This window comes from Callospermophilus lateralis, chromosome 5 (genome assembly GCF_048772815.1).
Source record: "Callospermophilus lateralis isolate mCalLat2 chromosome 5, mCalLat2.hap1, whole genome shotgun sequence".
Classification (NCBI taxonomy): domain Eukaryota; kingdom Metazoa; phylum Chordata; class Mammalia; order Rodentia; family Sciuridae; genus Callospermophilus; species Callospermophilus lateralis.
The window spans coordinates 70355699-70383294 of NC_135309.1; the positions used below are offsets into that span (position 1 = coordinate 70355699).

At 41.4% G+C, this 27596-nt stretch overlaps 1 protein-coding gene across 6 annotated transcripts in view; it reads right to left on the reverse strand.

Annotated features, from left to right (window-relative positions):
• Positions 1-27596, reverse strand: part of Arhgap26 (Rho GTPase activating protein 26) — a 409111-nt gene that overhangs the window by 180676 nt on the left and 200839 nt on the right. For 5 of the 6 annotated variants that reach the window (XM_076856778.2, XM_076856777.2, XM_076856775.2 and 2 more), the window contains exon 12: positions 10445-10481. The exons of the other annotated variant lie outside the window; for it this stretch is intronic. In XM_076856778.2, the coding sequence (XP_076712893.1) occupies positions 10445-10481 (37 nt within the window). The remainder of the gene's footprint in view (positions 1-10444; positions 10482-27596) is intronic. 6 annotated transcript variants of the gene reach the window in all.

Here is a 27596-nt window from a genome sequence, read left to right on the forward strand (position 1 = left end):
GGGACATGGCAAAGTCACACACTGGCCTGCATATGTCAGTCCAAAGCTGACTGAAAGAAAGACCAGATATGTTACATGTCTTTTAGGAGAAACAGAAACACTCTGCTTGTCCAGGAAATTCCAAGGAGCACCATAACCAGTCATATCTTTGGGGGATGAGGTCTCGCCACACAAAAAATAGCTAGGAACCCACGACCTAAAACCTCTGGGAAAAAAAGCTGTTCCTTCTCCTTCTTCTCTCTCTAGCCCCTGCGCCCATGTCAGGACCATTCTAAAGTGGGGGTATTACTGCTTAATTAAATATAATTCAAGCTCTCGTGGCCACAGCAATGTGTTGCACGTGAGCTCACTGAAAAGACAGGTACAGAGAGTCAGCTCCTGGGGGAGCTGGAATGACACCTCCTCACCTGACTGTGGCTCAGAAGACGACAATGACGGCCACGGAAACCTGCATGGCACAGGAGGGAGGGGAAAGAGGAAGAAAAGGGGCCAAGAAGGGCGCAGAGAGAGCTGGAAGTACAGCCGGCGAGCATGTGCTCCTATCAGCCCAGACCTGGCAGGCGGGGATGGAAAGCTGGAGGGGAAGGTGCGCTCAGCTGACGGCCTCGTGGGCCAGGGCACAGGAGGCCAGGTCGCCCTGCCCATCAAAGCCTTCCATCCGTCTCAGGTTTAAAAGGGGAAATGTTCTATTTATAAGCCACCCACCAGGGGAGACCTGGCAGCCTCAGGATGGCTCTGATCCCAAAGGGATCCTGGTTACCAGTATCTGCCTCCTCCTGCCTCTCAACTGTGGGTGTTCTGACAGCAAAAGGCCGAAGGTGACTGAATGCAAAAGGGAAAGAAATCCTCTATTCTGCCCTCTGCTGCTTTCATGAAACAGTGGACCTTTGGTAAAGAAGACGGAAGGCTTCAGAAACTTTTTAAAAACAGTGGCCCCTGGCATCCCGTAAAGGCCTTCCCTGTGATCTTCAAGAACAAATCTCCTTTTCTATTTGACACATCAAGGGAAGCTGAGGCACAGAGATGAAGGGAATCTACAATCAGAGGCATGACAATGGGCAAACAGAGCCAGGGTGGTGACACCCTGCCCCTCCCCTCTCCTGGTCCTCAGTCTTATCCTCATAAAACAAGATAAACCTTAACAAAACACCATCAGGGAGTTGGATCTGAGTGAGGTCCTGAAGAACAACAGTGTATGTGACAGTGGTAAACAACACAGAAGGTGGCTCTGTTCTATTACTGCATCCTGGGGATGGCAGGGAGTGGGCCATGTTATGGTTCTGACCCTGGGAAATTACAGCCATTGAAACCTGTGGCCCTGGCTCACCTGGCTGAGCACGAATGTCTGAGGAACCACCGATAGTTCTAATGAGGAGGCTCACTAAGAAGGAATATGGAATGCCCCTCAGCAGCAAAGAACCAGGGAGGCTGGCCCATGGGGCTGGCCGCGTATGACAGGACAGCAGAACAGAGCAGAGACTTCACGCATACCAAGACCAGCAGGGGAAAAAAGGATCTTGGCAAATGGACAGGCTCAGGTTTGGCCATCAGATCCCCACTTCTTGACTATGCTGCCTTGATCTCTTTAAGTCTGTTTGCTCATTTGTAAACTTGACCGTTCTTAGCAGCATTTTTGTAAATGGCAACCATTTATATACTAGTTCAAGGCTCAGAAGACCAAAGTGACAGTCACAGAAACCTATATGGCACGGGAGGGAGGGGAAAGAGGAAGAAAAGAGGCCAAGAAGGATGCAGGGAGAGCTGGAAGTACAGCTCTCAGTTTTTTAAAGCAGTAACCTTGTATTAAGCAAAGGGTTAACAAACTACAGGCCATGTGGCCAAATTCACCATGACCTTTTTTCCAAATAAAGTTCAACTGAACTGGGGCTGGGGTTGTAGAGCACTTGCCTAGCACTGAGAGGGTCTCAGTACCACGTAAAAATATGTAAAATAAAGGTATTGTGTCCATGTAAAACTAAATAAATAAATAAGTTCTACTGAATTTTCTACTAAAGTTCTATGCACACTCATCTCCAGAATCTGTGGCTGCTTTCACACTACAGTAGTGAAGCTGAATAGTCCCACAAAATGAAAATGTTTACCCTCTGGCCTATTATTGAAAAATCTGACCCCAATGCTAAGGTTTAGAAAGTCAAGAAGTTTGCAAATACTCATGCCCCCCAAATGCATATTTTTAAAAAATATAAATATAAATGGTAATTTTAAATGTTTGCATGGTACTAACACTGAGAGATGCAGTCACCAAGATTAAATGAGCTAACTCTCATACGTCACCAAAACCGAAAAATGGAGGAGTATCGACTGCCTCCCTCAGTCCCCTCCATGCTGCCTTCCAGGGCAACTCTGCCAATCCTGCAGCCTCCTTTCCAGGGGATGGTACTTTGTTGAGGGAGTAATTGGCAGAGCCAGATGATGAGAAGGATAAAAACCAGAGTAATGCTTGCATTAACTAACCAACATGCCAGACACTTTGCTGAGCTTTAATACTCACAATGAGTTTAAGACACAGGGGTATTAATATTCCTATTTTACAGAAAGGAAATGGACACTGAAAGAGGCCCAGCACTGCCCTGTGCTTCCACAGCCAGGATGTTAATCTCCAATGTGTGCATTGTACCCTCCATGGAAATACCTCTCTCCAGTCCACTCAGCTGAGCCCACCAAGAAGGGATCTGAAGTATGTTCAAAGCCTGATGTACAAGGATGCAAAGGCCAATCAATGTTAGTCAAAACAGCAAAAATCTGGAGAGGACACTGAAGTCCAATGACAGGAATAGTTCAATAAATCAGGGTATAATCCTATGACAAGAGTATTAAATGACCATTACAAATGATACTAATAAATATTACATGGGAAAATGCTTGTAAATTTTAAAAAACAGAATGGAAACAAGTATTTCTGGCATAATGCCAATTAAGTCAAAATAGATACCATCACTGGCAAAATACATATAAGACATCATTTTTAAAAAAAGGAAGAAGGCAGTTCAGTGTAGTAATGCATATCTGTAATCCCCGCTACTCAGAAGACTGAGGTAGGGGAATTGCAAGTTGGAGGCCAGCCGAGGTAACTGACAAGACCCTATCTCCAAATAAATTCTTTAAAAAAAAATTTAAAAGGCTGGGAATGTAGCTCAGTGCCAGAGTACTTGCTTGCCTAACTTGTGTGAGTCCCTGGGTGCAATATAAATGGCTACAGGGGGAAAAATGCAAGAAGGACTTATCTGTGACAGTGGTATTATAAATTATTTTTATTGAGTTTTTGAAAATTATTTTGCTGTAATTTCTTAATATTCTATGAGTTTATATTAATTTTATAGAAAGGGAAATACAACGTTTTTAAACCTGCTTAAGAGAAAGGTTCAGATTCAATGTCCACACCCCACAGAAAATCAGATCCTAATTCTGACTCTGTACAGAGCATTTTCTGTCTAATCATTGATTTTCCCCACCTCCAAGCGTGAATGATTAATTAGCAAACTCCAATGGGTTCTTCAGCATTATTCAGATACAAATTATTCTTATAAAGGCCCTCAATTGAATGTCACCTGGAGGCAATGATGGAATTAAGACTTAGGAGCAAAAAGTAAGTGTTATATTTCCTCCTTCTGGGGTGGGTAGGAAGTTCCCATATTTTAAGTCTTTCTGGCCTAGAGATGGAATCCCATTCTGTGCCCACTCTCCAATCCTCCACTCTGGGCATTCTGTCTGCAGCCTGCCGGAGGTGCTTCTGCAGATACAGGAATATGGTACACACCCATGCAAAATAACTGGTCCTCTGCCTATTGCCTTCCAGTGGCTTCAACCTCCACAGCACCTCATACACTCCTTAAAGGCAGAGACAGCTCTACAAGTTGTGAGTACCACTTGCCCTAAGAACTCCCAGAGGCATTCACTGAATTAAAAGCTATAGGAAGCCTGCACTCCCATAGTTGCATCTAGTAAAAGGTTCAGGTGGAAGCAAACAGGAAAATGTTAAACAAGAGTTGGAAGCAGAGTGAATTACTGCAATGCCATCTTGAAAGGTCAGAGAGTCAGTGCTGAGTGTCCTGGTGTGTGAGAGGCATGCCCGTAGCAAGAGGCCAGTGTGCCTTTGAATACAATCTGATTAACCTATGAATTTAAGTTAATTCCCGCATTAAGGAAAGCGGCACTATGAAGAACATATTAGAAGGCTGTGCCAAACTTCAGCCACCCAGAGAAGCAATGGGAAAAGTATTTCTGTAAACAAAACTAATCTTTTTAGAGGAAGTAGGCAGTGACATTTATTACTTAAAACTTTGAACTTGGAAAAAACCAACTCACTCTAAGAGCCTACCATTCCCTTAGTCTCCTGCACTAGACTGCTCTGTCCTCTCTGACAAGTCCTCAGATGGGGCTATGGGACACTGCAGCCTGGGCTAAGAACAGGCCACTTCCTACTTGTCCTGCTTCTGACCTGGGCTCATTTCTAAGGAGAATGGCAAATTCTTTGGGAAATAAGTCTCATAAATGCAGACAAAAGTAGGGCATGCAAGAAGACAGGCAGACTGCAGGAAACTAGCATTAACATAGCAAAGGGAGCCAGGAGTGTGGGGCAGGAGGGGGATTCTTGCCCAGTGCAGAGTCCTGCTCTTTGTAATAGTAAAGGAGACAAATCTAGATGACTGGATCAGTAACACTGGCGGCGATCACTTCCTCCTTAAGGAAACCTAAGGAGTAACAGCCATACTTCCTTCCTCTTTACTATGTGTATTCCCACTTTCCCCTTCCCTTTTCTACTAGGTAAGAGTTTGACCAAACAGAAAACTCAGTGTCATTGGTGCATATTCCTGACATTTTAAGATTAAACCCAGGGAAGGTTCTCTGTTGGCAGACGAACCTGCAATGAGCAGTCCATAAGACTGGCAAACACAGATTGGTTTTTGAATTTAATATTTAAGGATTAACTTAACCAAGAACATGTGACCTCTAGGCCAGAAACTAAAAGCCAAATAAAGGACACAGTGATCCAAACAAATGGAAACATATTCAATGTTCTTGTAGGAGATGACTTAGTATTATAAAGGTGTCAACTTCTCCACAAATTAATCTACATAACTCAATGCAATTCCATATGACCATTTCAATTTTTTTTTTTTGAGGAACTTACTAAACCTATTCTAGAAGGATAAAGGTCTACAAATAGTATCAACTCTAAAAAGGAGAGTAAAGGAAAGATACTTAAGCTACCAGATAGTAAGATTGGACTCAACATCATCATATTAAAACAGAGAAGTAGTACTGATCCAAACAAACAAATAAATAAATAATAAAATGAAATAAAATAAAATAAAGAGCCTAAAGGTAGAACTCAGCTATGCAAACTTCACATACAAGAAATCTGGTACCACCAATCAGTATATGTGTGTGGGGGGGTGGTATGAAAAGTTTAGTAGGTGATGGGAAAACGGACTCTTCAAATGGATAATAATAAAACTAAATCTACATGAAACATCACAAATGTTGGTGGATCCACATATCAGCTGGATTTGAAGCCGAGACGTGAAGACACCTTTAAAAAATGTAGGTGCATATTTTTGTAACATGAGTCAAAAAGGTCTTCTTCAAAATACAATTTAAAAATCATAAACCAGAAGGCAAATTTTTTCAAACATAGTTTGTAAATATAAAACCTATAGCCTTATAGTCAAGGAAGGACAGCACATGTAATAATATTAGACAGTTGATAAAATGGGAACAAAAATTAACAAGGAATTAATATCTACATATAAGGGACTTTGGGGCTGAGGTTGTAGCTCAGTGTTGTAGCTCAGGTTGTAGCTCACTTGCCTAGCATGTATGAGGCACTGAGTTTGATCCTTAGCACCACATAAAAATAAACAAATAAAGGCATTCTGTCCATCTACAACTATCAAAGGAATATTATTATTATTATTTTAAAAATTAAAAAATACAAGAGACTTTAAAATCAACAAGAGAAAAACAGCAACTGCTTTTATTGCTGTTGTTAGTTTTTTATTGTAGTTGCTGTGACCAAAATACGGGGCAAAAACAATATAGAGAAGGAAGAGTTTATTCTGGCTCATAGATTCAGAGGTCTCAATTCATAGATGGCTGACTCCATAGCTCTGGGCCCTAGGTGAAGCATGACAGAAGGGCAGAGTGGAGGAAAGCAGCTCAGGATATGGCAACTAGGAAAGTGAGAGAGCTCTGCTCACCTAGAACAAAATATGAACACCAAAGGTACACCTCCAGGAACCTACCTCCTCCAGACCCTATCTGCCTACATTAACCACCTAGTCACTTCATACCAGTGAATTAATCTAGTAGGTTAGGTTCTAACTCTCATAATCTAATCATTTCACCTCTGACAATCCTTGCGTTGTCTCACACATGAGCTTTTGGGGGACCCCTCATATCTAAACCATAAGAGAAACTTATATCAGAAAATGAGCAGGGGACATGTTTAGGCAATTAATAGAAGAGAAAACCCAGAGAACTAACGGGAATATGAATCAATTATCATCAATTATCAGAGAAATGCAAACTGAAACAACAATGAACTATGATTGTATATCTTGCAGACTAGCAAAAAAATTAGAAGGCTGACTAACAGTGAGAGCTGGCGGGAATGGAGACACTAGAGTACAGGGTGGAGGGACATGGGCAGTAGCTCTAGGAGCAACGAGAGCACTGAGACTAAGTCTCTGCACAGACCCACAACTTCACCAGCAATTCCCCTGGTGAGGACAACCCAAAGAAATCCTTATACAGGACACGTACAGCGGTGTTCCTTGTGGTGATGAGGAATTCGAGGTGTAAAGAGATGGAGTACATCTCTGCAAAAAGACATACACCCTGGAGTAGGCAGTCACCAGAAGCCACAGTCTAAAGGAGGTCAGTGAATACCTTCCCAACACAATGCTGACGGACAAAGATCAGACTGAGACACCACCATTTACAAAACTTAACACAGAGAAAGGCACACATTTTCCAAGAATGCATCTGAAGATGGTGGCTTATAGAAGAGAAAAGGAATATGAATAAGGAAAACAATTAAAAAGGAACAAATAAATAAGTAAAATAAAGTGACATGAAACAAAGAATGAATGAATCCAGGGCCCCGTGTCAATGATGTACCATGAATATATGACTATGGTTAACCCTCTACACCCGAGACCCGAAAGAACAGAGGGAAAGAGCACAGGAAAAAGGCTCTGTAGAGAAATTAGCATGTGTTTATCTGCAAACACCCTCCTCCTGGCAACCGGACCACTTCAAAAATACCAGCAGCTGACAAACATTACTTAAGGCCCTGTCTTATACCCACAGGCAAAGTATGCCCTGGGAGAAACTTCAAGATGAAAGCAACAGATTCCGAAGTGTCCCCAAGGGAGTTTTCCTTTGCTATTTGCTCCTTCAAAACATTCTGGCTCTGTGATAAAATGTTTGTATTCAAACTCCCTCCAAAACATTTTCTAGAAAACAGAATGCTAGACATCTGGGATTTAGATGCCAGACATTAGGAATTTGGTGGAATAGCCATGCCCTACTCTTCAATTCATAGCAAATTGACTTCTTACTTTTAAAAAAGTTTAGATTGTGGCACAAACAGAAAGAGGGTTGCAGAACAACCCTGGGCAATAGTGCTATTAAAACACTAAACACAATCAGGGAACACAATTTTATCAAAATTGTGACGAATGAGCTGTGGGTGAGCATGGGGTGAAATTGCAAATTACCACAATGAAGAGAGAGTGCAAGTACAAGGTCGGGGGAGAGGGAGGGAAAGTTGTTGCATGATGGGGAAGATGGGCCCTAATGCTGAAAAAGGTGAGGCAGCACCAACCCACAAGATCCTATTCTGGTTTTGTCATCCTGGAAATTGGTAAATAATAAAACCCTAGAAACATAAGTCCTACACCTAAACTACTCCTGAAAAAGCAGCCAGAATTTTTTACCCTGTCCTTATCTCTTCTGCTTGCAAGATGAAAGGGTAAACAAGCAACTAAACACCTGTGAGGGTCAATGGACACCCTGTCATCAGTCTGTGAATAACAGGGCAACAGAAGCAAAGTGTCACACAAGTGTCTATGTTTCCCAAAATGGAACTTTTGGTATTATTTTTTAGGAAGAATACCCTTGTTTCTAATAATAGAACCTTTGGAGTCAGGCAAAATTTTGATAAAATTGTGTTCCCTGAGCTTTCCAATCTCAATTTCCTCATCCTCAAAGAAGGTATCTTTCTCTCAGGGTATTACAGGAAGTTAATGTATGTAACACATCTCCAGGGCTTGACACACAGTAAATGCTCATTTAATGCTATGTTTTAATAGCTATTACTAAAAGTACAGGTTAACTAAAAATAATACATACTATAGAGAAATAGTTAACATAGAAAGTTTATGTCTCCCGATAGTCCAACCTCTACCCTGATTTAGTTTGAAAATGCATGTACTTCCAAACTTATTTCTATCGACTACCTATGTCAAATAATTTCTTTTACTATGTGCATTATTCCATTGCCTAATTTTTAAAAGTTCAATTAAAAATATAATGTGCGTACCACTTCTGCCAATATATCAAGACCTCCTTTGTTCTTTATAAAGGCTGCATACTACTCTATGGTTTATTTAACCCTCTGTAGGACATTTAGATTCTAATTCTTCCCTATTATTACTAGTGCTCCTGTGAACTTCTCTGCTGCACAAACATCTCTGCTTTTTTAGAACAAATTGTTGAGTCAAAAGAATAATCACTTTTAAAAGCTTTCCCAAACATATTACCAAAATGTATTATAGAAATGACAGTATGCATATAGGCCTGGCATACCCTTCAAGAGATTCTTTGCAATCTTTGGCACTTAAGCAGAGAGAAGCAAGTTCACAAAGTTAAAAGTTACAAGTAAGTGAATATCTGGCCAGAGGTCTCCATTCACATGCACCTCAACCGGCAGGCATCTGTGAGCTCTGCCCAGCACCATTCCATCCTGGTGGCTTCCTTAATTTCCCTCTGGGATACTATCCCACTCCCACTTCACGTACACTTGAAACTATCCATCAGGGTGTGCCCTTTTCTCTGGGTGGGCCCAAGCATGACCAACTTGCCTCTTTCCTGGGATTCTAAATTTTCACAAGAATGAGGCTGAAGTACAGTTCAGAGCTTTATCTTTCTGCAAATATGATGCAGAAGACCCTTTCCCATTGGTTTCCGGCTCCCAGGTCCCTAGAGCTGGTCTTTTTTCAAGGCTGTGTCTTCAGCTCTTTACCTCGCAGTGAGTGATGCTGCAGCCTTCTGTATTTCTTTACTGTTGAACTGCTATTTTTGCCTAAGTTAGCCAGAGTTGACCTCAGATGCTCCAAAACAAACCTACCCAATCCAGAAACGGGGATTCTTTGTTTCCTTGACTGTTTACTTAAAATTTTACCTTTGTTCAATTTTTGACGCAAAGGGAAAAAAAAAACACACATTTTTTTTTCCTGTCATAAAGACCTCTAATATATCAATATCAGTCATTCCCCATTACTTAGTATTTTATACTGTATAAAACTCCTGGTTTTATTTCAGAGAGAATGGAAGGAAGAAAACCTTCTTTCTATCCCATAATGACTTTTACTACCCACTCCCCTCTAAAGAAAGAAAAAAAGGGGGTGGGGGGGAAGACCATCTTTTCTCCATCTGGAAAGGCGCTGTTCTATTAATTTTCCTTACACTATTGAAATCCATGGTAGAGCCACCTTTGAATTTTTTTCCCCCCAAGCAGATTTTACAAAGCAAATCTGAAGCCGGGGGACAGGATTTCCTTTGAACTCTTGCAGCAACCTGGAAGGAATTTGTTTTTTCTCCTGTGCACCAAGGAGATAATCAGTCCAAACACTTTACCAGTAGGAGTTTCATTCTAATCCTAGCGCCTTTACAAGGTTACAGGTGCCCTTGGAAATCATAATTAGCCAGATTGCTCAGAGCCTGCAACAGGGAAAATGTGCGGTGCATTCTATAAATATGCCCAAGGGCACTCCATCAAAGAGGAACATATTATATTCACCATCTCAACTCTTTTCTCTCCAGGCCTTTGGGCAGATTAAGCAGAAGTCAAGGGCGACTTCGGCTTCCTCCAGCATATGGTTTTTGGGGTATGTGATATTAGCAGTGGAGCAGTGTTAAGAAGACGTAGGATTGAGTGACATAACATTCATGAGAACACTATGTCAAGTGTGAAGGGTTACTTAAATGCAAGGTGTCATTACAGTCTTACCAGTCAGGCTCAGTAAAGGGCCCTATGAAGTCAGTGATGTGGAAAGATCTCACAGGACACTCAGGAAATGAAGCTGACCCATCATGCCCACAGCACCTCCTGGTGGTTCATTCCTCACACAGCAGCAACTTTTCAAAGCCCACTCCCAGCCCAGGGGGCAGAAAATAACCCAAGCATCATACTTACTCCCTTCGCTCTGACTGTCTTTGTTGGAGTTGTAGACCTGGAAAAGAGGGGGAAAAAAAACTCACTTGTGTGCATTTTATACCCCTAAATGTTCACTTAGAAATCCATTACCTCCCCCCTTCTCCTACTATATACCATAAGATAGAAGGCAATTTCTGGCCCAAATACAAATCCTTTCAATAACCATCTACTTCCCAGTATGCACTTTAGCTTAAATGTGCATGAACTGGAGTCACCTGTAGAACTTTATTGTAAAAAAACAAAACAAAAAACCCTCATAACCCATCTTTTTAAAAAAATCGAGTAAACTTATTTGTACATATAATAATTTTAAGATTAGTTACAAGTCATTAAGCATTAACAATGCACCAGCCACATGCCAAGTAATTCACACAAATTATTACCTATAACCTACACAGTTCTTCTTTGTAGAGGGGTTATTATCACTGTTTTACAGTTGGAGAATCTGAGGCATATAAAGGTTAGTTAAGGTCCCACAGCTAATTAGTGGCAAAGGTACATTACAAACTGTTGAGTGTTAACACTGGGGAATGGAACCAGCCACTTTTTACTCTATATTCTTTTGTAAATTTCAATATTATAAGGAGAACATATGATAGCTATAATAAAAACCCTTAAATGATTTGTAGAAATCATAAAGTGGACCAATAGAGTAAGCAGAAAAGTGCTTCAATATAAAACAGACAATGACATGCTACAAGGGTCAGCAACCTTTTCTGTACAAGGCCAGATTATAAATATTTCCGGCTGAGAGGCAAGACACAAAATCAATATTATGTACATACTTATATAACAAGAAGGAAATTTTTACAAAATTTTTGACAAAATTCAAAATATAAGAATTGATATAACTTTTAAAATGCAAGTCTACTAATGAAAAGAATATAATTTTGGTTCATTTAGAGGAAGGGTAGTAGTTCACTTACTTGAGGTTCAAAGTTAGTATTCCCTATCATTAATAAATTGCAAAATGTCCATCTGTGAATACCATGCATGGCTCATGGGCTATATAAAAGCAAGGGATAGGTGGCTTGGTCTGTGGGTAAGAGGTGGCTTATCCCTGATATGCTCTCATTATTAAATAAGATGAATCTTCTGATTAAGAAAAATATAGGGCTGGGTTGTGGCTCAGTGGTAGAGTGCTTGCTCTGGGTTTGATCCTCAGCACTATATTAAACATAAAGAAATAAAGAAATAAAAGTAATAAGAAAAAAGAAATCCTAGTGCCAAATCCTTGTTTAATTAAGGTTTTATAGTATGGAAAGGCATAGGGTGAAACTTTTTGCCATAACTTAAAAGCATCTATCTATCCACCCCCATGTGTTTCTGATGGCCACTCTCAGCTGAAAACCACTTTAATCCCCAAAGAAACTGAACCATGCAACTCTGAAAAGAGAACCATTAAGCCCTCCCAAACTTTCAACAACTATGTAATTATTATGTTCAATTTCTTCAGAAGACTAAAGCTGCACTGCCACTTATGAAGGTCAGAAGGAGGAGGATAGAAAGAAGGGGTTTCTGGGCTGAAGGAGGATGGCCTGGTGGATAAACAGGAAGCAAGGCATGCACTGAAAAGTTTTAAAGACGAGGAGTCAAAAGACTTCGATTTGGCCTGCATCTTACCACTAGTTACTTCATTTGGCTGAACTTCAATTTCTCCACCTACAGAGTGAGGATGATGCTAGATATTCTGCCTATCTATCCCAGAGATGCCATAAACATCAAATAAGACTGTGGAATAGAAATATACCAAAACAGCACAAAACACATTCAAGTGCTTCAGGCTATGCAGTGGAATAAGACCTGCTTAGCCATCACAGAATTTGGGGGAAGAACAAAAATCACTACAAAATTCAGGTTGAAGCTGACAGGAAGGTTACGTTAATAACACTCTGTAACAGAGGGCACACAGTTGCCCATTCCCCTCAGCAGCATCTCCTTCATCTGCAATTCTTTTTAATATTTATTTTTTAGGTGTAGATGAACACAACACAATGCCTTTATTTTTATGTGGTGCTGAGATTGAACCCAGGTCCTGCCCGTGCTAGGCGAGCGCTCTACCGCTGAGCCACAATCCCAGCCCCATCATCTGCAAATCTGAAGAACTTGGACTAGACTATGGTTTTCAAGTGGTGTCCCAGAGCACCTGCACAGGGACTGCCACAGGGGCTGGGAGAGAAGCTAAGACGCCAGCAACCAAATGTCCCCTCCCTTTGCTGCTCTGGGTTTTACTCAAGGGGGTATCAAACAAGGGGATAGTGACTTTGAAAAGCTTGGATACCTCTTGAATGGTAACTCCTAAAGTTACTTGCAATTCATTTGTTTATGTGCATACATTGAAAACAAATTATTTATCGAGTGCCTATAATGGACAGGCAATGTTTTATATGCTGAGAATACAGAAGAACAAGACAGCTATGGTCTCTGCTCTTCAGGGAACATTTCCATTAGTGAAGAAAAAAAAATAAACAAATGCACAAAAATGATTTTTTCAAATAACTGTAAGTACAATAAAGATAAAGAAGGTGCTATGGGCCTGATATAGGGAAAAGCTTCTCTAAAGGAGTAATATTTGCATGAGACCTAAATGATAAGAAGAGATCTCTCTGGGAACATTTAGGGACCAGAGCCCAGAAGGTCCCTGAAATGGGAAAGGCATGGTCTTCTAGAGGGAGAAAGGCCAATATTATTGGGGATCAGTGCAAGGCAGAGAAGGACAAGTCAAAGGGGCAGCAAGCAGATCCTTACAGGGCCTTTTGACTGTGAGTGAAATAGGTAGCTAGGTCATAGCTAAGAGCAGTGACCTATGATGATTGCCATTAAATACCTAGGAAAGTTGGATAAGGGAAATGTAGGGGAAAAGACCATAATTTGGCAAGGATGTTTTTCGAGTCATCCTTGATCACTGTATTTCTTCCATTGAATTCAAACATTTTATGCCAGAGAAATTTGCTTCTATTTATAAACAGCAAAATCCACAAGGAATAGTAAAATGCAGGGCTTTTAGCCCTCCTTAATTAGGAGGTGAGTTCATGCCAAATTACTTTCCTTCAATGTTTCCTGGGTCTCAGGAGACCCTGCCTGGAACACCCAAGCATTCCCTGAATTGGGGAGGCATGATCAATGAGCCGAAGGCGCCAGAAACATGCGCTGCCCAATTCTCTGAGGCCATGTTATTAATCTCTGTCTGGTTTGGATAAATGAGCCAAAGAGAATGAGTTTTCAAACGAGGCTAACAAACCATACTTGCCAGGACTATGTGACTTCATAGTCCAAACAGGAAGGCCCAGGGTGGGGAGCAGCCTCTATCTCGGAGGCCAAGTGGTGGAAAGGTAAGAGCACCAAGCAGGAATGAACTTGTTTACTGAGCACTTACTAAGAGCCACACATGACAACATCTAATCCTTACAACACCATATGGATTAGGTCTAGTGTTGATCCTATTTTACAGATATGGAACCTGAGGCCAGAAAGCTTCCATAGTTTGTCCAACGACACAGAGCTGATGAGTGATATACTATTCTAGCTTGTCTCTACAGTGATGTCCCGGTCCACTTTGCTATTGTTATGGTTTGGATGTAACGTGTCCCCCAAAATCTCCTGTGTGAGATGATGCAAGAAGGATTAGAGAGGAAAAAGGATCAAATTATGCGAACCTTAACCCAATCAGTGGATTAATCTCCTGATGGGGATTAACTAAGAGGTAGGGTGTGGCTGGAGGAGGTGGATCATTGGAGGCATGCCTTTGGAGTATATGTTTTGTATCTGGCAAGTGGAGTCTCTCTTTCTTTCTGCTTTCTGATCATCATGTGAGCTGCTTCTCCCTGCCACAAATCTTCCACCATGATGTTCTTCCTTACCTCAAGCCCCAAGGAATGGAGCTGGCTGTCTGTGGACTAAGACCTCTGAAACCATGCGCCCTCAAATGAACTTTTTCTCTTCTAATTGTTCTTGTCAGGTCTTTTAGTCACAGCAGCAAAAAAAAAAAAAAAAAAAAAAGCTGAATAAAACACCTACCCAGGTAGTAGCAAATGAACATAACTACTAAGCCACTTCAGTGGGTGGTATTATGATTCTATGCTGGTAGAGACAAAGGTCATCCAATTCACCTGTTAGAAATGGTTTGCCTGCCCTGGGCAATCTTTCTTCTATAGATCTCACAGTTGCCTGCTAGCATGGGATTGAAGCTGGAAGTACAAAGCAATGTCCCTTAACAGAAGGTCTCTGTAGTTCTGTCTTATTAACAGTTATCTCAGATGAATATGTTTTCAGATATATGTTTCTTTTCTCTCAAGAGCTCTAGTGCCAGGATAGAACCTGAATCTCCAGGATCAACTCAACAGAATAAGGGTCACTTTAACAATGCTCTTAAGGAAGAACAAAGCAGAGAATGCATCCTCTCGACAACCCAGCCTAAGCTAAGTCTGTCTCTCCTGCTTAGCTTAAGTACCCCAGAATCTGGCCACACTGGAGCATCTTAGCTCTTTGGCTTTGTGTTCTCAGCGTAAGTAGACTAGTTGCTGCTGAATGCTGAACATGAAGATTAGTTAGGTACCATGTCAATGATTATGTTTCTCCTAGTATATGCTTCTAGAGAACAGAAATTTGATGTGTTTGCTCCCTTATCAGGGTCCATCTGTGAGTCATTAAGGAATAACTTCCATGCAGATAATTATTTAATACAAATGATGATGGCAAAAGTGCCGCTATGTGTCAGACACCATGCCAATCATTCTATGGCCCTCTTCATCAGTCCTAACACAACCTAATTTAATTATTCCAGTCACAGAGATGAGAAAACTGAGGCTTTTAGAGAAGTGAGGTCACTTGCCCAGGGTGAGGCTGCTGGAAAAGGGAAGAAACCAGACAGGAACTCCCAGAGTCTGTCTTCAGAGCCGAAGCACTTAACCACTAACCACATGATAAATAAGACATCGCGATGAAGAGGATGATAAAGGTGACGAGCTATCCTGGGCAGCTAGAGCAAGTGAGTCACTGGAAGAAATAACTTGCCCTGAGTCAGAAAGAAAATGAAACTGGGAATGGCCTTCAGATTCCAACTGAAGCATCCACAGCTAATCCAGGCAACCATCTGGCAGCTAACGCAACTCTCCATATTCTCTCTGAGCCAGAGTTCCATCCTGAAGATAAACACCAGGGCAAGAAAGCGGGTCTTTGATACAAATCACAGGGTACTGCAATTCTATGAGTCCTTACCCAGAAGCTACAATGGGAGTATAATTTAATAAATCAAAGGAGGGTGCAGAAAGCCTTCATATGCTTCCTCTGCACTCAGAGGTGATTTTGCAATAAATTCTGTTCACTGCTGAGCCAATTCAATTTACATGTCCCTAGAGAATTAAGAGAGAATACACAGAGTCATTTGGATTCCCAGAACTTTTCTACTGGTAACCTTTATTACCATTATCCAAGTCATACTGAGAAATCACAGAGAGGCACACTTTTTTTTTCAAGTGTAAATTAAAGGCATAAGTAAAACAATAATTAGACAAAACAATCTAACTTTACCCTTTGACACACAGCTGCATTAGCACATGGACGCATCACCCTCTGGATCAAAGTCTGCACAAATGAAGGTAGAGAAATGGGGTTACAGGTAAACTTATCTAAAACTGCTGTTCCAATCTAAACTAAACTGTTACCTGAAATCACCCCAAACTCTAGCATTACCTGAGGTCTCTTCCAAGAAGCCTAGGAGATAGAAGCCCCTCCTGCCTGATGGTTTCCCAGACATAAAAACATAGAGATGGAGAAACGTCAAACAGAGCTGCAGACCAACATCTTCAAATGCTGGACTGGACATTATCTTTTCCCCTCTCTGTGGCACAAAGGGTCCACATCACCAAAGCTTGCACTTCTGAACTGCCTATCAGTGATGACAGATTTGCAGTGACCTACTGCTTGGGCTCCAAGTCCACCTCTATCATTTATTGGCCATGTGTCTACATCACTTACCAACTCTAGACCTTGGTCTGGCTAACTATAAAAGGAGGATACTAATATACCCAACCTCTCAAGAGTTATGAGGATCAAATTGAGTAATAGATATAAAATATTTTACACCAGCACAGAGTGCAAATTCCGCAGCCCATGGACTCATCATCTATGAAGATGAACTTTTATCATGTCATCCTCCTTCCTTCTCGTCACATTTTTTGTTTAAAATAAACAAAACAAAAACCTCTCCTGGTGAGGGAAGGTTATCTCCTATGGGATCAATAGCTGAGAATGGGAATGTGATTCGAGGGGCCCAGTGGCACTGGTCTCATATGCATCCTAATAGATAGAGGAAGGAAAGGAAACAGTCTAAGGCCAATTAATTAGAACAAAGCAGCAATCAAAAATAAAAATAATCATCACCAACAACTACTTCTTCCCTACGTACTAAACATTTATATATACATTGTTGTCTCATCCTGAAGCCTGCTGGGATTAGCTTGGCCTCTATCTCACAGTATTATACAGATTCATTAACCTTCCAAAGGTCAAGGAGCCAGGGTTTGAATTGAGCAGAGAGCCCTCTAGACTAGAGCCTGCCCTCGACCACAACTTCATACAACTTCTCCACCCAACTCTGCTTTCCAGCGGAAAAATAGCTTGGTGGTTAACAAAGAACTCAAAAGAAGCTAAGCAGTAATTAGAATGGCAATAACGCAACCATTATGTAAGAACAAAATTTCCACCCAAATTAAACATAACCGTAATTCTGCAAACTTCCAATTAATACAAGTATGGCGGTAATCGAAAAACCACAACCAGCCTGAGACTTTTTAGGACACCCAGAAAGCACCCTTCTTAAAAACAATGAACACAGAGAGACCTGGAGGGTGCTGCTGAGGCCTGCGCAGCTGGCGGAACTCTCAGCACAGCAGCCCATCTGAACACCTGGCAAACAGGCTGAATTTAAAAAAAAAAAAAAAACAATAACAACAACAACAACAACAAAAAACCCTTTTAATAACACCCTTGAGAAGTTACTAGGAGGACACCCTGGGTCTGTGAGGTGCCACCCATAAAATCCAATAACAGACACGAAATTGAGAGAGTGGCTCTTTTCATGGGTGTGTTCACAGGCCACACTTGGAAAAGCTTTCCAGAAGGAACTGTTTGAATCTGAAGCACACAGGGATAAAATGAGTTTGAATGGCTTGAAATAAATAAGGATGTATTTCAACTTGGGGGGACAGAGCCTGGGAGTTAGGTGTTGGCTCCCCCTCCTCCCCACAGAGATGTGCTCCTCATTACCCAGGTCTGAGTGAGGAAATGTTCTCAGTGAGCAGAGCAGAGGTAAACAGCTGTTGCTGCCTGCCCACTTCCCAGCTGGCAGCACCCCTGGGGCTCTCCCCCCCACTGCGCACAGCGCTGCACTGCTTTCTTAGGGAGGCTCTCCCCAAAGCAAAGCCAATAAAAATGTATTTGATGGCACTTCCCAATACTCCATTCCTGAATAAGCATCAAGATCTTGCTCCGGCCCTGCAGGATTACATGTTAAGAGTGTTCAGTAACTGGCACACAGCAGGCCACTGGGAAAGTACTGACCCGAAGAGTAGGTTTGAGTAGAAGGAATAACACAGAAACCAAGATGAAAGAGAAAGGGGGAAGGGAGAGGGGTAGAAAGGCAGGCAGGAAGAAAGAACCTCCATGTTGGCGTTGATAAAGACAGCACACTGGACAGACAGAAAGCACAAGCCAGGTCCACCATTAGGTAACTATGTCCAACATCTGGCAAAATCTCTAGGAATCATCACCTTTTAGGAAAATCGAAATAAAGAATTCAGGTCTCATTGTGAGAAAATATAGAAAGGCTTTATCTTTTTTGGCTTATTTCCAGGATATCAAATCCCTCATGTAGCCATTGTTTTTCTAGGGCCTGCTGCACGTCGGCTCTACATCAGCACGTGACAACAACTGCTGTTGATAGTTTCAGCACCTATGGTGCCACTGGGGAGTTCTGCAAGGAGGGCTAAGAAAGGGGTTCCTGCACTTGATGGTTCCGAGTCTCCTCCCTTATGTAATCAGAGGCACCTGAGGACTCAGGCTGTCTCTGGCAAAAGGGCCCAGCAAAAGGTGGGAGTGCCTGGCTGTGCTCCTGAAGCCATTTACAAAGTCTTCAGACAGCCCCTGAAGCCTTCCTGAACCCCAAGACAACAGCATGCTGGTGAGTGAAAATGGCTGCTTGCTGTTGGACACAGTTAGGGCAGTGATGATGCACAGGAAGATAAACTTTGTCTTCCCTTAGTTCAAACACTGCCTGCTGCTTTGTACTATGGATATCAAAGACTTATCTCTTTATATCATTCCTCAGTAATTCGGGAGGAAGACAAAGTGCTCTGGATACCTGTGACGATTCTTACTGCTTGTTGGCTACGTCCCTCCTTATCTAGGGACATCACCCTCATTTTCCTAGGGGAATCATTCCCTCAAGTCCAGGTGGTTGGGGTGGGGCTGATCCCCATTCCTTCTTCAGGTGTGACTATGTGATCCAGGCTACACATTACTGTGCATGTGACTTGCTCCAGGCTAAACGGAGCTAACAATACTCACTTTTAACATTTTTTATCACAATTGCTGAAACCAAGGCCTTGCTGTGTTGCTAGGAGAACAGGACAAATGTCTGGAGCTTTAGTGACCAACTCTGTCACCACATAAGCAAAGCTTGAATAAAAAAGATCAAACAAAAGAAAGCAAAGCCATGATATGAGGGGAGACTGGGTTCCAATAGTACCATTTAAGTTGTTTTATCTAAATGTATCCGAACTTCATCCTGCTCTTTCCATAGTGAACCAAACATCCTTTTCATTTCTATTTTATAATTGTGCTTATGTGGCTTACAGCCGAGAGTTGTAACAAATTTAAAAAGTACATAAAGAAACACCTACTTGAGCTTTATAGGGAACCCTATACTAAAGGAGGAAAGGGCGCAACGAAGTAGAATGGGGGGAAATCTATACTCAGGCTGTTCTTGAGTTTTCCCTTCCTTCTACCTCACATACCCAGTCAGTTTCGAGTTTTATCAATTCCATGACTACTGTATATCTGGAACCTATTCCTCATCCCTGTTTCTTTCTCTATTGCCCTAGGTCAGATTTTCTTTGCCTTCTTACCTGGACCTTGATATTGACCTTCTCCTGGGTCTTGCTGTCCCCCAAACCCCCACCCCAATGCTCTCTCTCTCTTGTGCAAACACACTCTTGCTCTCTCTTTCTCTCCCTCCCCCTCCCAATCTGTCATAGGCCTTGTTCCTTCCTGCAAGATGCTTCCCTAAAGCCCAGCTTTGACTAGAGAAGAGAAGCCTTCCTGACATCACAAGAGGAGGGCCAGAGGGGGCAGAAGGGAAGGTGGGCAGGAACAAGGCACAATATAAACATGTAGAAAAATGTCACAGTGAAACCCATTAATTTGTGTAATTAAATGTGTTAATAATAATGACAGTCACAAAAGACATCATGATATAACTTTCAAATTATCAAAGGGCAACTCATTATTTAATCTCAATAGAGATGAAGGTCAGAATGGAGTCCCAGAAGGAAGACTCAAATGGCTATCAACGCTGACAGCTAAGAGCTCTTCACAGCCACAGCAGTAAGGCTGGCCCAGTGTCACCCTTACACACAGGACTAAGCTCCCTTTCATATGAAAAGCATTTCAGGATGATAAATTGGTTGCTTGGGGTTCATCATTGTTAGCCTGTCCTTTTCCCTGTACAGGCCGTGGATGGATTCTAGGATAGGGGAAGTGGATGAAGTGGCTTTGGAGACTGTATATTATGGCCTAGTTCAACCACTTCTGAGTTCTGTGCCCTTAGATAATCATTTCACATTCCTGAGCTGGTTAACTAGTGCTAAGTAACAATACCTAACTTATGAGGATATTGGGAGAATAGAATAGTTCTCACAGTGTCTGAAGGTACTAAAAAAATGTAATTTCCCTTTCCCCATTCCACAAAGATTTTCTAACTTCCTTGATGGCTATGGACCATAGTTTCTCCCTACTTTGACCTCTCATTTCTCTTAGAGTCTGAAGTTCTTAAAGAACTTAACACTTCTGAATACAATTTTTCATTCTTCACTATTTCTAGTCTCCAACCAAATCAATCCCTTGATGACAAAGTTGTCCTTACACTTCTTTGGGGAGATTTACATGGCAACTAACAGTTCTAAGCACATACTCAGTGTCCAAGAGGTCACTCCAAGAGGACAAGGGGCTCAGGACACAGGTGCCTATTCCTTCATCTGGGTCCTTCTCTGTGGGTCAGAATGACCTTGACGAGCAAATTATCCTTATGGCAATGCTTTTAGATTTTGAGTGCTGCTGGCACTTACTGCACTTCTCTGTGAGAAATCTCAAATTAGGCTGCTATAATTTCCAGAGGGGAGATGACACAGCTCCTCCTGGAGCATGCAGGTGGGAGGTTACACCCCGATGCTCAGGGAAGGGGAAGGCCATTTATTTTCACTTGTTTTCAGTCCTGCTGAATTAAGCATGAACAAAATGTTTCTGGGGTTACTAACACTGATTGTTGCGGGTGCTCCTCCTCCCCCCAGAGTTTGATTTTTGTGTTACATAAACACTGTTGTCATAGTTATAATTCAGGAAGCTTTGTTTTTTGACCTCGAGAAAAATTCAACCCCAAATCGGGGTAATGTTGACTCTCTCAACCACAACAGACCATCAGAGGGTAGGATCTGCCAAATTCCTTTAAGCTTCTAGAAGGAACTACTGTATTTTGGGTAACAAGCAAGCAACAAGAAGAGGAAATGCTGCAATGTTATGCAATTTCCTTGCATTTCATATTCAGAAATCCTGAAAACCCCTATAAGCAAGGTCTCTATCTTTCAACTGAAGATTAGAATCTCAGCCAATATAAACAAAAACTGCATGCAAAAAAGGAATTCTAAGTAATGTACAAAAAAAACCAACAATACTCCAGGAAAAATTTCAAGGCAGCAGATAGGACACAAGCTCACTCACTATCAAAAGCACACCAGTTAAGCAGATGGCATGTGAGCTGACGTGCATGTAGGATGTGGCCGGGTCACAATGTGAGGAGTCTTCTGGCTCTAACATTTCCTGGCTTCATGCTGATACAACATTAAAAAGTGGGTGTGTGAACCCACTAGTCCATCAGCGTGCTGTTTCCCTGAGGGTGATGGGGGACCACCTTCTGTCCCTCAGACAAAAAATCTTAAACAAAGAATGTCTTTATGTGTTCCCCTCTCTCTCCCCACATGTCCTTGGAATTCATTACATAGCTCCATGAGCAGAAGAGAGAAACTTGTTCTTTTGTACTTTGCAAACTGCAAATGAGAAACTCCTCAGGGCAGTACGCAGGGTCCTGAAGTACGAGCTTGTGAGGCTCATCAGCTGTCGGAGTATGGCCCTGCCTAGGAGAACCACAGCCAGAGCGTGAGTCATACCTGACACTGCTCCACTCCACTTCCAGTTCCTCCTTTTTCAGAGACTTAAGGCAAGTGGCGTTTATACCCTCTCCACTATGGAGGCCGAATGAAGTCAAAGGAACTCAAAGCACCTTCATGATCTCATTACCTCGGGATGCCCATCAAGAGTCACACACATTGGGAAAGGAAACTTCTTGTGATGGACACATAGGAGTGTAGGGGCTGCCACTTTGATATGTGACTCGAAGCTGAGTTTCCTACCTCAAATCTAGAAATAATCCTGATGCCAACCCCTGTACATGCAGCACAGGTTCTGAGAAGATTCACTCTTTCATTCTATTCTCTGAGCTGGTGACCTGCTCTGACCACACAGGGAATTGTAATGTTTTCCTACAACGCCCAAAGGGCACAATGGGTTTCCAAAATGGAACTGTAGAGTCTAAAACTCTTTGATTCTGTAGAAAAGTTTTTAGACTGAACTATTCCTCATCTCCACTCAGTTTAAAAGGAATGGACAGATACAGAATCCCCAGGACTTTGATTTCCCCACAATGATTGGGGTAGAAGGTGAGGTGGGATCACCAAGCCCTTGGAAATGAAAAGCTGTTCTTTGGCTACCCAGCATTCATTGATTCACTCTTCCTCTGCTCTCCTTCCATGGACACACCCTTCTCCATCACAGGCAGAAGTCACTCTACCTCTGAGTATAGACAGAACTATTTAGGATAGAACATCATATTCCTCAAACACACAGAAAAGACAAAGGCACTTACAGTGAATACTCTTATACTCAATACTTCCAATCTATAATCAACCATATTTTGCTATATTTGTCTTATATCATCATGTGTCACATACCTGTCCTTCCATCATCATCAATCCATCTTATTTTTCATTAAATTTAAAGTAAGTTGCAGACATCAGTACTGATCTAAACACTTAGTGTGTGCAGACCATCTACTAAAGCTCAATATTTGCCAATCTTTTTTTTTCATTGTAGATGGACACAATACTTTTCTTTCTTTATTTTTATGTGGTGCTGAGGATCAAACCCAATGCCTCACATGTTTTAGGTAAGCGCTCTACCACTGAGCCACAACCCCAGCCCTTTTGCCAATCTTTAAAGGTAAAATTTACATACAACGAAATTCACAATTCGCAAGTGTGCCAACAATGAACCATGAGAATTTCATCTACCCATGTAAGCGAAACCCCCATTTCAAGACAGAAATGTCTCCGTCACTCAGCTAGTTCTCCCAGGCCTCTTCCCATTTTGCCCCAACTGTCCCCACCAGCCCCTGCCCAGACAACCATTCTTCTGTTTTGTTTTGGTCCCATCATTAATATAAAAATGCATTCATACCTCAATACTCTTTTATGGCTACCTTGTGTCACTCAGCATAAAATTCTTGAGACTTATCCATGTTGTGGTGTGAATCAATGCTCTTGGTCCTTTTCTACTTGTGAGTAGTACTTTATTATTTGAATATATCATAGTTCTATCAATTCTCTTGTTCATGGACACGTATGCTGGTCCTGTCTTTGGCTATCATAAATAAAGCTGCTCCAAATGTTTTTGTACAAGTCTTTCTGAGGACATATGCTTTCATTTCTCTTGGTGAAGTAAAAATGATGAATCATAGGGCAAGGCTGTTTATTTGTTTGTCATTAAATAAGAAACTACCTAGCCTTTTCCCAAGGTGGCTGCACCATTTTATCCTCCCACCAACAACGAGTGGGAAATTCAGGTCCATGTACTCTCGGCATTTATTGTTCTCAATCTTAACTACAGCCTTGCTGGTGGTAGGTAGCAATGTCTCATGATTTTAGTCTGCATTTCTCTGAGGACTTTTTCATGCAATTTTTTTTTTTGGTACCGAGGATTGGAGTCAGGGGCACTCAACCACTGAGCCACATCCCCAGCCCTATTTTGTATTTTATTTAGAAACAGGGTCTTGCTGACTTGCTTAGTACCTCACTGTTGCTGAGCCTGGCTTTGAACTTGCAATCTTCCTGCCTCCGCCTCCTGAGCAGCTGGGAATTCAGGCATAAGCCACTGCACAGGGCTTTTCATGCACTTTTAAGGAATTCTTAATCTTCCTTCATGAGGTGCCTCTTCAAGTCTTTCACCCATCTTTTAATTAGGTTGTTCTATTTATTACTAAGTTTTATGAGCTCTCTGTACAAATCCAAATTATCTGCTTTGTCAAATATATGTTTTGCAATATTTTCTGCCATTCTGCGGCTTGCCAAATAACTTTCTTAATGGTGTTTGTTGGTTTGCTTTTGTTTTGGTTTTGATGCTGGAGATTGAACTCAAGGGCACTTTTCCACTGAGTTATAGCCCTGGTCCTTTTTATTTTTTATTTTTAAACAGGGTCTCACTAAGTTGCTGAGGTGAACCTCAAATTTGCAATTCTCCTGCCTTGGCCTGCCAAATTGCTGGGATTACAGGTGTGAGACACTGTGCCCAGATTAATGGTGGGTTAATTTTATATATATATATATTAGTTGTAGATGGATACAATACCTTTATTTATTTATTTATTTATTTATTTATTTTTAATGTGGTGCTGAGGATCAAACCCAGGGCCTCACACATGCTAGGCAAGTGCTGTACCACTGAACCACATAAAACTCTAGCCCCAATGGTATTTTTTGATAGGCACAAGTTTTTAATTTTAATAAAGCCAAATTATTTTTTGTAGACTGTTTTTGTACACACTGTTTTCAGTGTCCTGTGAATAAGCCTCAGATTGCAAAGATTTTGTCTTACTTTTTTTTTTTCTAGAGACTGTATAGTTTTGGCTTTCATTCTTATTTTATTTTTATTTTTATAATTCTCTTTGTTCCCCTAGTTTGTAAACATAATTTACAGGTACATTTGAGTTGCAGCCCAGATCTGAAACTCACAGGTTTAAAATACAAATTTAGGAATAAGTAGCATTAACTCATCTGATTCCCCTTCTCCTTCCTCTCTCACTTCCAGAAAGTTGTCTTATTATGGAATTGATTCACATAACCTTCAGAAGCCCTCATAATATTAACAAAATTGACATTTGCTTCCTAACCCTCAGCTCACAGGACAAGTGTGTAGGTGTGCTGACCATCACAAAGGCCTATATGAAACACTCAGGGCTAATCTTTCGGATCCTCAGCTGACTACATGGCCACCTACAAGCTATATCTGAGTGGGCAGGGAGTCCAAGAAGCTCACAAGCACAGGGCCCTTGACCAGTGAGTGAGTCACTGACTTCTTGTATGACCCTGATCAAGCCCTTCCCTCTCTCTGGGTCTTACGCATTGAAAGAGGGAACTAAGGGAAAATGCTGGGAATAATATTGGCCAAATTATATTATTATAGTGTGTGCGTGTACAGATATATAACAAACCTCGCAAATATAATGTACCAATAAAAAATGCAGAGAAGAAAAATAAAAGAGGGACCAGTTTTGAAATTCCAACTCCATCAGAGCCTATCATTTTTAATATTCCACCATCAAAAATGGACTCCTTCAGGTCCTGAAGGGCTTTCCATGCACTCGAGGAGTTTTACATAACACCGAGATTGTACGACTTCAATCTCCTCAGCAACAGCCACATTGGGATTTGCTGACAATTGGTTAGGAAAGAAGTCCCAAAATATATTTCAGAGGATCAGGGAAGAGGGCCTGGCCCGCAAAAGCAAGCAGGGCTGGGCTGGAAGGCTGCTGACACAAGATCAGTCAGCTTCCTGAGCACCAGCCGACCTGATGTTCCCATCAAACGCAACAAGTGCCTCCTCAAGCCTCTGTCACTTCTCGTCTAGAAAGAGCCACAGCACACTGTACACAGGGCCACCAAGTTCCAGTTACAAGCACAGCCAACAGCCAAAGCCCACTGGGAACAAGAAGCCCAGAGGGAGGACGGGAGAGATGGCACATCTTTCTCCTGATCTGAATTTGAAAAACATAGAAATCCAAAGGCTGCTTCTGGGTCCTTTCCTGTCATGTTCAATGTAGTTGGTTGGTTACCTGTGTCCTTTAAGTGTCCACTCTTCTGAATCTACTACTCAGCCCTGTCCCATGGGCTTCTCTGCCCCATGAAATCTTTTTTAAAGGAACACACACACACACACACACACACACACACACACGTAATGGAAATATAGTATGCAAATATAAAATATGTATTTGTTCCATAAAGCACTACAAACACTGAATTAGCAAATGCTAAATAACTGCTCTTAGGGGAAACAGGTTCCTATAAACCTCTGGCTATAATATTTTCATCGACTGACCAACACATAACCTTGTTTTATGTGTGGCACTGTTTAAAGACACCTGTTAAACACATGCTGTTGATTCATTAATGTTGCACTCACAGCCAACAGCATCTTCAAGTCTGAACGAAGCTCAAAGCTCATCTAACGTGTCTTCATATAATGTCATGGGCACTTCAAAGCTTCTTCTAATTAAGATCTCTAGAAAGCACTTTAGCTGTTAGGGAATCACTTAAAAATAAACAAACAAAAAAACACCAACAGAACATGCAAAATGCAAGAAATGTGGCACTCAGTAGATGGAGAAAAAGACATTTAATTACATCAGGAGAGCTGAAACAAGAAAGCAAAGCACAAGCTCCCTCCTTGGGAACATGCCCGTTGAAAGGATGACATTTTCACCACTCTACACATGTCCAATTGACTGTGAAAGTGCTTTGAGAGCTGACTTCAGTGTTACAAAGACATTTTAGTGAGTAGGGAAGTTCACAAGTGTGGAATCATGAATAATGAGGGTCAACTGTTGACACATATATATGTGACATGCATAATTTTTATATATTTTTTAATTTTTTAAAAAACTTAAATTTGTTTTACTTAGTTATACATGACAGTAGAATGCATTTTGACACACTGTACACAAATGGAGCACAATTTCTCATTTCTCTGGCTGAAACATCATGCAGAGTCACACCAGTAATGTAATCATACATGTATATAGGGTAATAATGTCTGTGTCATTCTACCATCCTTCCCATCCCCACAGCCCCACCCTTCCCCTCATTTCCCTCTGAGCAATCAATTCTTCCATGCCCACCCCCACTATGGATCAGCATCCATTTATCAGAGAAAACATTTAGCCTTTGGTTTTGGGGGATTGGCTTATTTCACTTAGCATGATATTCTCTAGTTCCATCCATTTACCTGCAAATGCCCTAATTTCATTCTTCTTTAAGGATGTGTAATATTCTATTGTGTATGTGAACCACATTTTCTTTATCCATTCATCTGTTAAAGGGCATCTAAGTTGGTCCCATAGTTTAGCTATTGTGAATTGAGCTGTTATAAACACTGATGTGGCTGCGTCATCATAGCATGATGATTTTAAGTCCTTTGGGTATAAACTGAGGAATGGGATAGCTAGGTCAAATGGTGGTTCCATTCCAAGTATTCTGAGGAATCTCTATGATTAATTCCCATAAATCAAATGTACTTTTATACATAAGCAATGAATCCATTGCAAGAGAAATTAGAAAAATCACCCCATTCATAATAGCCTCAAAAAATAAAATACTTGAGAATCAATCTGTTTTACAGAACACTAAAAAAAGAAATTGAAAAAGACCTTAGAAGATGGAAAGATCTCCCATGTTCTTGGATAGGCAGAATTAATAATGTCAAAATGCCATACTACCAAAACTGTTATACAGATTTAATGCAATTCCTATTA